We start from the raw sequence: 12060 nt of genomic DNA on the forward strand, positions 1-12060 counted from the left end.
CAGGAAGAGGTTTAAACATGAAGGCAAAAATTTCAAACCGTAGCATGGCTAAATACAAAGCAACGCTGCCATTTTTTTTTCCTTTTTGTGCCTCCATCTAGATCTGTCACATAATTTAAAGCAAAAAGAAAGATACAATTTAACCACAGGAGAGCTAATAGTGTGAAAAAAAAAACCCTGATGAATTTTGTTTCCGCAGCACGATATTATCAAAGATTTAAGAAACAAATTTGCCAGCCTCGGCGAGAACTCTCTGGTAACAGCATAAATGTCTGTGTTGGTTTGCTTTTGAGTTAAAGGTTTCTTTTTCATTCATTTAAACATATTTCTCTTTTTTACCTCTTCTTTTTTAATTTATTACTCATACCCTCTATTTAGCAAGCCTTCATTTTTTAAACCTCTTCCATCTTCCAATGTATTTTTTCCTTAACTTGGATGGAAAGTTTATGGCAGCAAAGCTGTCATTCTGGCTACTTCTGCTGCAGCTGTTCCTGCTTTTAGGTCATACATGTTTTGGGCGTTGTGTTTTTGGACATGATACTAACTGATTGTGTCATGTTCCTTTTGAGTAAGCTTTTTACCACGCCATCTGATGGACTCGCTGTCATAGGGCTCTATGCAACTTCCATTTTGCAACTTATACTGCTTAGTCATCCTCAATTCTCCAGCAAACTTCAATTAACCTGATGAAAGTTGAAACTCATCTGGAATCAACTGTGCCTTTATGTTTGCTCTTTATGCTCTTTATGTTTTCAATAGTAGTTTAAATTACAAAAAACAAACTTCACCATTGCTCAAGCAACGCCATGCAGTATTGTTTGTTGCCGCTAGAGAATACAAAATATAAAAGCACAGTGTATTCTATCAAATAATTCTGTTAGTAGGGTGGGCAATCTATATTGTAATGTAATGACATGTTTTGGAAAAAATTCTGAGATGCTTCCTTTACTCTGGTATTCAGCAACAACTTGCAACTCAAGAGCCACATACTGAGCAGTATGAAGTTATGGTCACGCTATAGAAGATTATTAAGAGTATGAACTGTTGCACAAAAACACAGCACAAAAGTGCAAGTTTGATACATGCAGTATATATATAATGAACATGGGCTTTGAACTAACCTAATGATTTACAATTGAGATGACTCTTTCCAGATAAACTGCTAAAAGCATATTAAAGAAAAATACCAAGTGGAGAATATTACTTGAACCTGTTAATTATTTGTTCAATAGCATCGTATGTATTAAAATGGTCCATGATGTTGCCATAGAGCCCATATACTAAGAGAAAACTGAAAACCTTTGGAGGATTGATAGTAACTATAGTCTCATCTTAAATGACTGGAATTTTTATTCAGGAAAAAGAAATGGAAAAGCAAAAACTTCTGTATCAACAAGCCAGACTGCATGATCGGGGTGCTGCTGAGATGGTTCTGCAGACAATCAGTGCGAGTAAAGGTAGGGCTTTGGTGTGTAGATTAAATTTTAAACCTTATTTCCAATGAACTTTGAAGTGATTGTATTTCTTATTGGGAAAAACATGCAGATGTTTGGCTCTAAGGTTTGCTTTAGAAAGGAACTCAAAATTTCGAAAATTATTGACAGCCAATCCAGGAAAGTAAAATGACTAATTTTATGAGACTATTGTTTCTTTTGTAGTTATAATTAATTTTTCTAGTGCTGATTTAGAGGAGGTGTGAAGTACTTTTTAGCTATAGCAGCACTGAATGGCAAAATGGCCCTCAAATTCTGGAACGTGTACAGTTCTGAAGTAGGTGTAGACTTTAGTCCTTTTTTTATTTCCCCTTCTCCAAATATCTGCTTTATTGGTGTACTTTGATAAAATATTTCAGAAGCATAAATGAGGCTTTCTTCCCTTAGAAACCATCTTACTCTAAGGTTTTATTCTTTCCTTTTTTTCTTTTGTGATTTGTTTCCACAATAGTGATGTTTTCAAAATTCCTGATTACAAATTTGGTTTACTAGAGTTAAATGCTTGGGTCACTCTAATTTTCTAAAGAAACCAGAAAAAACATTTAGATGGTCATGCAAAGGGGACACAATGTTAAATTTGAAAGCTAGCTTACTATTGTGAACCCAGCCTTATATCAAATGTTGAATGCTCCAGTGATTGAAATGTGATATATATTCATTGAACTCAGTTCTTCCTGCCTTTTATCTTGCTTTTTCTGTGTATTGTGTATACATTACACTATGTCTGCAGGCGCTCATGAAGAGATTAAGGAAAAATATGTCGGTTTTGCAAGTGATTGAATGGATAAATTACTTAATAAAATATTCTTAATTTAATATATGATCAAAAAATACATTTCAAAATATTTTTAAGGTGAGATGGGGCCAATGGTTGCAGCTACCCTAAAGCTAGGAATTGCCATCTTAAATGGAGGAAATTCTACTGTTCAACAGGTAAGGTACTAGTTTCTTTCCACACATTCTAGTCAGTATAGATCTTTGTACCATGGTCATTATTACTGTAGTAGCGCATTACATAGTGTAACTGTTTGTCACACACTGTTTATCCTCTTAATCTTGTTCCCAGAATAATAGTATGAAAAGTACCTTGTTTGGGGGTATTCCTTACTTGTTTACAAGGCTAAAAGAAATTTGTTTTGCACTTCAGGTATAAGGGGAAAATTTTATGTTGTATCATTTACTTCTATAGGAATTCTTTGGGAGGGAGGGCTTTCTTGGGAGATTGCCATTGTCCTATAGCCAGTAGAGCAAAATTTCTGACCCCGGTCTTCACCAAAAATAATGATACACAACTTCAGAAGTCCTTAGCTTATGCGATAGAGAGTCTTGCTGATAAAAGCAGAGAACTCAAGCCTGAATGACTAATCTATCAGAAGATAATTTGGTGCCCAGTGGACAAGCCTAATATATTAAAAGAATCCTGCACTGTTAAAGGGAAGAGACTGATACAGGGTACACTCAGTGTTCTGTACTAGGTGAAGATTCCTGAGTTGAGAAGGGTTTATACCTGCTGTTACTAAATTATTGTAGTACAGTTTAAAGAATACAGACTACTGGGAACAATTAAGGTCCCAAGTAAAGTGCAGCTGAATGCAACCAAAATAATGTCCTTTTCAGGAGCTGTTGTTGCCAAGAATTGATGTGAAAGACTAAAAGTAGTACAGCAATTATCTGCTTGAACCACTGCCAGTTCTTTGTGATGCCATGATATTAAATTAGGAAAATTATGAAATCTGTACATAGTAATATTATTTGAATTCTTAATCCTACAATCTATTTTTAAAAATCATTTGTCAAAGTCTTAAATCAAAAATGCGGGAAACAGTTATTAGTATTGTTACATTGATAAAAATGCTGCTAGTCTAAATTACATACTTATAAAAACATCAGTAATACAGTTAGAACTCTTGTTTTTCAGTTGCCTCATTTCTGCCTGTTTTTTCTGGTGTTATGCTCAACTTTCCAATTCTCCTTTACGTCCTAAGATCAACTCTTCAGTCTTCCTTGGGAAGAATGCTATGGGTGGGGGGAGAGGTGGAGTAGTGGTTTTGAAAAGTCATTATCATCATCCTCTGGAGTTCTTTGCTTTGATTGGTATAATGTTGTTGATTGGGGTATTCTTGTTCTGTAATCTTGGGTCTACTTGGGTTTACTCTCCTGTTTTGCTAATGCTGTCTGCTTATGTGCTCTCCATTTTGGAAGTTACTTATCTACTTTTCCTATTACTTTTTCTATTTGCAAAAATAATTTTACTTCATTCAAAACGTGACTTCTTTAGTAGCTTTCCTACTAAGATTGAGCTTTAGGATTGTGGTTTTTCTTCATAACTGAGAGCTCTGGTATCATCCCATGTCTTTGCTCAACAACACATTGCATTCTAGAATAGAGTTCAGTCAATAAATTCTCGTTAATGCAATCTGTTTTCAGATAGTTATTACACATTATAATAAAGCTAAAACAAATTTAAAAATATGCTCAAATTACTTCTAACAGGCTGTTGCAGCTAAAATAATTTTAAACAGAGATTATGAAAAGCCCAGTCTGGTGTTGAAACAGTAGCGTCAATATAAATTTTTAGCCTAGTAGTGGCAAGATAGTGTTTATTTTAAACACTAAATTCTTCTGTCTGTGTTGACTTTAGTTACTATCTTTATTTTCCATGCTTTAGGAAGGCGTATCCAAAATGGATGGTCTTTCTATAAAGTACATGAGCATTAAATGTTCTTTTTGGTTTTGATATCTGGATTTTTCTCTGCAAGACTCTTAAATATTAGCAATATTTCCAAACACCAGCATCACTAATAGCATAGAATCCACATAGTCTTAATTTACCTAGATTAACACATAATATGAATATTAATTCTCTGTGTAAATTATTTGTGTTTGCTGCAGAAAATGCTTGACTACCTCAAAGATAAAAAGGATGTGGGGTTCTTTCAGAGCCTTGCTGGTCTTATGCAGTCCTGTAGGTAAGAAAGTATTGACTTGAAAAATTTATTATTTTGCATTTATATTTTATTCCGTGGGATTTATAGTTCTGGAAAGATCCTCTACAGAGTTCTTGCAAACAGCACTTGGAGATTGTAATGTGCAAGATTTGGGTTAAAGGACAGGGTGGTGCTCATGGTATGAAAATCTTTGTGATATGTATTTACCTTTGTAAGAAAGCTCTTTTCAAAAATGTTCATGGAATTTGTGTCTACCTGAGATATGGCAGAAAACAACTCCAAAGCTAGGAGCATTCCTCAGAGGCAAATCCTTAACTCTGGAGGTATCCAGTAGTCCTGCAGAGATCAGGTTAATGATCAATGTCAAGTAATCATAAAGATTTTGGGAAAACCCAGCTTTGTTAGAATTATTCATAGGACTTCTTAGAAGTAGAAAAAGGAATGGAATATCGTGTTTTAATAAGTTGAGGTGATACTATGACTTTTTTGTCCATTCATGCTTATTTATGATTTATATTGATTTCATGTATAAATATATGTGTTTAAATGTTTTATATGTAATTCCTAGAATAAACCATATCAATAAATAATGTTTTAATGAACATAAAACATAGGACTAAAGGAGGCTCCCTGGCTCAGGTGATTGAGTCTTGTTATATCCAGGGTATCACATTATGTATTCTTTTTTCTTAATGCTCTCTGTGGCCAAGTTTTATTTTGAAATCAGTGAGGTTTCTTGCCAGCAGAGGTGCTGTAATAGTTTTATATTCACCTGACTTTTATAACCATTTTTGCTTATGAACAAAAGTTATCCCTGGCCAGCTGACATGCAAAGCCCTGAAAGGCAGAACCTTGCAGGTTCACAAATGAAATATGTAAGGTATATATTCCTTAAATCTGGTTAGTTTTCCCTTTTGGCAGCTTCAGTTTTTCAGAACGTGGAGGGAGAGAACCACTAAGTGGAGCTAATAATGACAGTTTCTTAATGGACCTTGCTGCTTGATATGAACTGGGCTACAATACAAAAATAGTCAATAACTTGGCTTCTTTATAGCACCTAAAAATAAGTATGTATATCATAAATGCATACATTCCCCCTTTTTTTGGTCAGTCATAAAGAGCTGAATTCTGTGGTCAGTTTCAGGGCAAAAGCAAGTTAGGGCTGTTGATCTGAGTGTTGTAATCTGGTAACAGACATATCGAGCCCCTGGGCTGTATCTTCTTAATACTAGTATGTAAACATAAATGAAATCACAAATCCTTTTTAACTTATACAAAATTAAATATTGCATATATTTAATTAATCACAGGACAAATGTAATTTTTCTCACTGCAGTGTTCTTGACCTAAATGCATTTGAACGTCAGAACAAAGCAGAAGGCCTTGGCATGGTGACTGAAGAGGGATCAGGTACTATTGATTTAACAGAAATTATCCATGACCTTTTTTCTTTTACATTTTGCAGAAGCAAACTGAATTTGAAAGAACCCAGGGGAGGTTTAGGTTAGGTATAAGGAACAGGTTCTTCATCCAGAGGGTGGTTGGGCACTGGAACAGGCTCCCCCAGGAAGTGGTCACAGCACCAGCCTGGCAAGAGTTCAAGCAGTGTTTGGACAACACTCTCAGGCACATGGTGTGATTTTGGGGTGTCCCATGTGGGGCCAGGATTTAGAATTTGAAGATCCTTGAAGATCTCTTCCAACTCAGGATAGTCTATGATTCCATGAACCCTGAAAATATATATCTAGAGGCTGAAGCTAAAACAGGATTCCGAAAAGTGGTTTTTATTTAATTGGTGTACCTAAATCCATCATTTTCAACAGTAAATCATTAGCATGTGTTGAGTTTCAGAATGGTCTCAGAGGGCTCTTTCTCATCATTCTGAAGAAGTAAAGACATTACAGGCAAAATTGAAAACATATTCCCGTTACAAACAGCAGTGTTTGTGCATGTAAAACATTTCAGAAGTCCCCAACCAGTTTCAACATAAAATGAAATTTAAAAGTTCCCACCTGATTTCTTGAACTGAAAACCACACAATTTACTTAAGCCATAAGTTAAATATAAGAGGTTGAGGGAAATCTATCTGCTGTGTGGAAAACAGTCTGGGAAAGCTTTTTTTTGAAATAATTTTTTTCTGTTTGTCTCTGGGGAAACATTGCACAATTTTCACTCTACTTTTGACTTTGAATGTATTTGGCTTTCCACCCTTGGTGTTGTCAGTTCACTGTTAATTTCTTTCTTCTGTTTGACAGTAAATTCTACTACTCCCTTACTGTGATTGTCTGGATACATTTAGTTCATTCTTACATACTTAATAGAGCTACCAAAGCACATTTTCTTCCCTTATCTTCAGAATTTTTTACAGTGCATTTTTATGTTTAAATCCTACAGTGACCTAACCTTTTAACATGTTTTTATCTTAAACGCAAGGTAAAAAAGCTTGACTGTATAATCCCTATTGCATTTGAGGGATCATAATTCATACCAGCAACACTGCATATCTCATTGTCTGTTGTGCCTGTAGGTCTTTTATGCGGCCTATTTCTTTAATATTCAACTGCTTAAATAATAATTTTTCATTAAGTATTACATTTGTTTGAATGACTTCAAGGCCAGTCAAAAATTCTGCTTCTCCAAAAGTGCTTCCACAGTTTAAATTATAGATTAAATCTTTCTAGACTTATATGAGTAAACAAAAAAGTAAACCTATGTGGATAAAATTTGGTTACAAGATTGTAAATTGAGCACTGCTGCAGCTATCTGGCATGTAAATTTTGGCCATTACTCTCATGTTTTACTGAAGATTATTCTGCACTTTGGTTTTTGGACAATATTTCTACTATTACATAACTAAACTTAGGCAAAATGTTGAATTTTGAAATAGACTCTCAAGATATTGGCTCATTATTCTTTTGACCTCTGCCTCTGTTTCTAGAAATGACTGATTTTGCATGCAAATATAAACAAATCTTTAAATGCTGCATAATTGACTCTACTGATGTTGAGTATTTTTGTGCTTCCTCATTTGAGGGATTTTTTTTTTTTCATTTTCCGTTTATTTGATGTTTCTCTTTCAGTACAGAAGTAATTTTGGCCAAATCAATACTAACTATATTTTGTATTTGCTAAAACAAATTCTCACTTTTTTTTCTTTTTTTCCTGTTTCTTTTTCTTTGAACTAATTGTCCTGTCCTCCCTTCCTCAGTCATCACCCATGAGCGTGGTAATTATTAAAAACAACTGCCTATTCCTTATTTTCCCTGCTCTTAGCTTTGTGTCAGCACTGTACAGCTCCTGAATATTGCTAGATTATTTTTCCTGTAAGACTGCAAAACTAGTGTGATTTTTCTGTTATTATTAAAGTTTTTCATTCTAAAATTCTTGGTTTACATATCAAAATCTCCCCAGTTTGGTCTGCCTCTATTTCTCAGGATTTGCTCAGTGACTGACACAGTAGATGTAAGAGCAACAAGCTTTTTTATACTTTTCTTTCCTGTTCTTTTTAATTTGTTTTCTCTTTAGTGAGCCCAGCATTTGTGATGGATGAATGTTAAAAGGAAAAACAATAATATATACATACACAAAGCCTTGTGCTTTAGTCCTCCTGTAGCCTTTTTGTTGTGTATTGAATGTGGCTTTATTGCTGCATTGATTTGTGCAAGCACAGGAAATCAGTGGTGGATCCAGTGAGGATTTGAGGGTGGTTGGTAAGGAGAGGACTTGCCACTGGCTAGGTTTATCTAATGCCGTCAGGAGTTGATACAAGAAAGAGGTGGTGCGTTGCTAATTTAGAGGGATCAATACTGTGGTACAGGTGACTCTTCCTTATTCTGAAAGCTGCTTGATGTGTTATGGTTGTTACACCTCAAAGGTTCCTTACTTTGAGTAAAGGAAGGGCTTTGTAGGAGCAGTTGCCATTAGATGTTCATGTCACCATGTGAAAAGAGAATCCAAAATACAAAATGTGTATACCAGTCAGCAGAAACAATGAACTCAAACACAGCAGATGTCTTTTCATTAGCCAAATGTTGGGGAGGAGGATGATCTACTGTTTTATTTGTTTTCTCAGTGGAAATTTTCTATTTGGCAGCTTAACAGAATTCTGCACAGTGATTAGGATAGGGTTTTTTTTGTTTGTTTTCTTTGTTACTGAGCAGTAGCAGTGTCAAGATACAGTAATCACTGTGTCAAAGATTTCTTGGCACAAAGGGATAATATTTGCTAACACCATCTTTTCTTACTTATTAATATCCAGCTACTGAAAATTCCAGACAATAGAAAAAGCAAATCCAACCAAAAAAGACTGTCATTTTCAAAGTTGCATTATTGTTAATAATATACTACCTTCAAGTAATATTTGTTTTGTATCATGAAGCACACCTTTTTCAATTATTTGAAAAGCAGTTTAAGTAAGAGCTGTACAGGTACTTGTATTAATACCTGATAGCATTATGAAAGCCAAGCCAGTGTTTCTGTGGGGAAACTCCTGTGGTGAACAGTTTCAAAGTATCATAGATTTTATAGGATATTTGAGTTTTTATGTCTGCAATCCTGTGAATAACCATCTGTAAATACTACAGGGGAAGTACCAAAGATGAGAAAGATTGTTCTCCCAGGTTGTTTTTGGTTTTGGGTTTTTTTTGAGAAAGATGCTTAATCTATGAGTAATTAATTACTCCTCAATTAAAGATAGTTTTACTGATTCCCAGGGAAATGATGGGATGTAAAATGTGCATTTTAGCCTGTTTCTCATATCATCTGAATCGGCTGCAGAAGCACATTCATGACTAATTGTCATTGAGTTTGCAACCTATAAGCCTGAAACTATTATTCCCGAAGTCAAAGAAAAACTGTTGAAACTTATGGGAATAAAGTCAACTTTTCCTCATGTGCAGTGCTTGTTTCTGGTCCCATGTCAACCTTAGCAATAGATAGAAAGCCCTGTATTGAGTCTACATGGATGTGAAATTTATTGCTCTATTCCAATTGTTTCTTTGTGCTGTCCACATCGTAAGTGCCTTGTCCTGATATTCCTCTGACTGGTACTACCTTCCCTTTCCAAACCCTGGAACCCCCACTGGTAACAACATTGATGGTTCTTTAGCAAATGTGTTTCTTACTTGTTTTTGTGGCGTACTCAATGTTGTTTCTTCTGTATGTATTTTGTTTTGATTGTTCTGTTTCCTTTTCCAAAAAGGGGGGCTCAAAATCAAAGACATGTAGAAATACTTACTATTTTGCAATGGTTTTTCATTTAACACTCATACTCCTTGCCATTTCACTGTGAGTCACAAAAATCTTGAAAGTGCGATGTTTTTCTCTTTTGAAGAGACTTGTTTTACTTATACGAAGTACAAAATTTAAGATGTTAAGTTTACACTTAGATTATTTTACCTTTCTTCTCCCTTTTTCAGGAAAGCTCTATTTTAATGTTCAATCTTTTAATATTGTATCATGGCTTTCTTTCATTTCTCTGTAAGTTCACAGCAGGCTTATTTTAATAAAATACAATTTTAGAATGAGACAGTAGCTCTTCAAGGACTTTTACCAATCTGAGTGAGAGTGGTACCCATGTGATATAATAACCAGCTGTACTGTGGGTTCATGTCAGGGCTATTTTCAGCTGTTAATAATGTGGAATCAATAAATATGCTTTTGGCATTCACCAACCTAGTCACACTTAAAGTGGATGCTTAAATTCTGTGTGATCAGCTGTAGCCTGCATTGGAGAGGTGTTTTCCACCTTCATAAAACTGTATTTGAATCAGTGTTTGCATTTAAAAGGGAACTTGAATAACTTCAGAGAATTTCACTCAGTGAGGAAACAAGTGCATTTCTTATTTGAATTAGATTGTTGAGAAGTCAAAAGGCATGCAGCACTCGTAATCCAACTCAATACTGTATGGATCTTGTGATAAGAATAAATTCACTTGCTTTATCATGGGACAGATTTGCTCTTGCTTAACAGCCATCATAAAGGAGCCCTGTTCCCTTATGAAAGCTGAAAGTATTTTAATATTTCTGTAATATGTGCTATCAAACCCGTGTTTCTGAGTAGCAATACAAGTCAGATCTTTTCCACTGAGGATTTAAAAAATAAAATTGAGAAAAGAGGGAGAGAATTATTGAAATTTGACACATGCACTTTCAGTGAAAAAAAGGCCATGTATTTAATTTTTCATTGAATTTTATTTTCATTTCCTACACATGATACCTCTTCTATTCCTGCATATCACAAACACAAACTGTCCATTTTTCAAAAGCTACAGGCTTAAAGCCTTTGTGTGTATAGCCATACCATTTACATACAGCATGAGCAATGGCAGCATTTTAACATCTAAGCAAATATTTGCCAGAATATATCTCATATCAACAGAAATTAAAGAATGTTTTTTCATAACAGCCTAAATCATACTATATGTAGTGTGTATGTTTGTAAGTACATTCCTTGCAAATCTTTGTGTGAACTGGCATGAATTTATGTGCACAGCAGCAAAGGTTGCTCTCCTGGATTTTATAGAAAGCAATGGATCTTTTCTGTTCTGTAGTTGCCAGTGAGGCACCACTTCCAGTCAGTAAGTACAATCTGAAAATTAAAATTCCTGTCAATACCAACATTGGTTCTAGTCTGATTTTGATCAGGTGTAGAAATTGAAAGCTAGGATATTGTAAATCTTAGTGTGGCCAGATGATTTAAGATGGGTTTTTTTTTTCTTCATTTTAAAATGTAAAAATATTTATAAGAGGAACAGACCTTTCAGCTTTTGTGCACTGATTTTGTGATTCTGATTTTGAAGAATTTTGAAATAACTTCCGTTCCTGTTGGGATTTATTTACAGTGGAACTTATTAAAAGACTCTTCCAAGCCCTTCCAGTAATAAAAATGTAATTTATTTAATAAAAATTCCTAAAGTCCAGTAAGTGTACTAAAAGCCAGGATCTGTATATTTTAACTTGAGACTGGTTTTCCTTCTTGTTCTGGAATATCTTATTTCCTAAGAGAGCAAGACAAATAGAGGTCAAAACTATTAAACTGTAACTTATTCTGTAGTCTTATTCATACAAATGGCTTTGATTCAGTGGTGCCTTAATAGGTAAGAAATAGATGGTTGGGCCTTTCATGGGCTTGATTTTTCCAAGCAAGTTTCCTGGTGAATTATTTTCTAAAATCACTGCCATCTCAGCAGTCAAGCTACATGCATTACATGTGTAATACAGGCTTCACCAAATATTTGGCTTTCTGTAATGCTCATTTTTGCGCCTAGTTCAACAAAGCATGTGAACCCACATGTAACTTTGAGCATGACAGGAGATCAGTTAAATCGAAAAGAAGAAAGTAACTAATCCTGAGAAATCTTCTATACTATGGCATTTGGTCAGCAGCATATGAAACTCTCTCGCAGGGGTGAGCCTGCATGTAATTTTAAAAAATATACTTTTAAGAGCCCAGCCACCTCCTGTTTTTGCCTTCTTGGGCATATACTTCATGTATACATTCATCAGAACTGACAGAAACAGTCATTTATTTTTCACTGTTTAATTAGCTGAAAGGGTTTTCAGTCTTCTGTGACTGAAAATCTATGTGCCTCGTAGTTATATTTGCAGTGGAGAAAAAT

At 34.8% G+C, this 12060-nt stretch overlaps 1 protein-coding gene across 5 annotated transcripts in view; it reads left to right on the forward strand.

The window, feature by feature from the left end:
• The window catches only part of RYR2 (ryanodine receptor 2), a 392986-nt gene that overhangs the window by 338100 nt on the left and 42826 nt on the right, over positions 1-12060 (forward strand). For all 5 annotated transcript variants that reach the window (XM_069010345.1, XM_069010346.1, XM_069010347.1 and 2 more), the window contains 4 exons: positions 1358-1457; positions 2347-2426; positions 4386-4462; positions 5778-5851. In XM_069010345.1, the coding sequence (XP_068866446.1) occupies positions 1358-1457; positions 2347-2426; positions 4386-4462; positions 5778-5851 (331 nt within the window). The remainder of the gene's footprint in view (positions 1-1357; positions 1458-2346; positions 2427-4385; positions 4463-5777; positions 5852-12060) is intronic.

The sequence above is a fragment of the Aphelocoma coerulescens genome, chromosome 3 (assembly GCF_041296385.1).
Source record: "Aphelocoma coerulescens isolate FSJ_1873_10779 chromosome 3, UR_Acoe_1.0, whole genome shotgun sequence".
Lineage (NCBI taxonomy): Eukaryota > Metazoa > Chordata > Aves > Passeriformes > Corvidae > Aphelocoma > Aphelocoma coerulescens.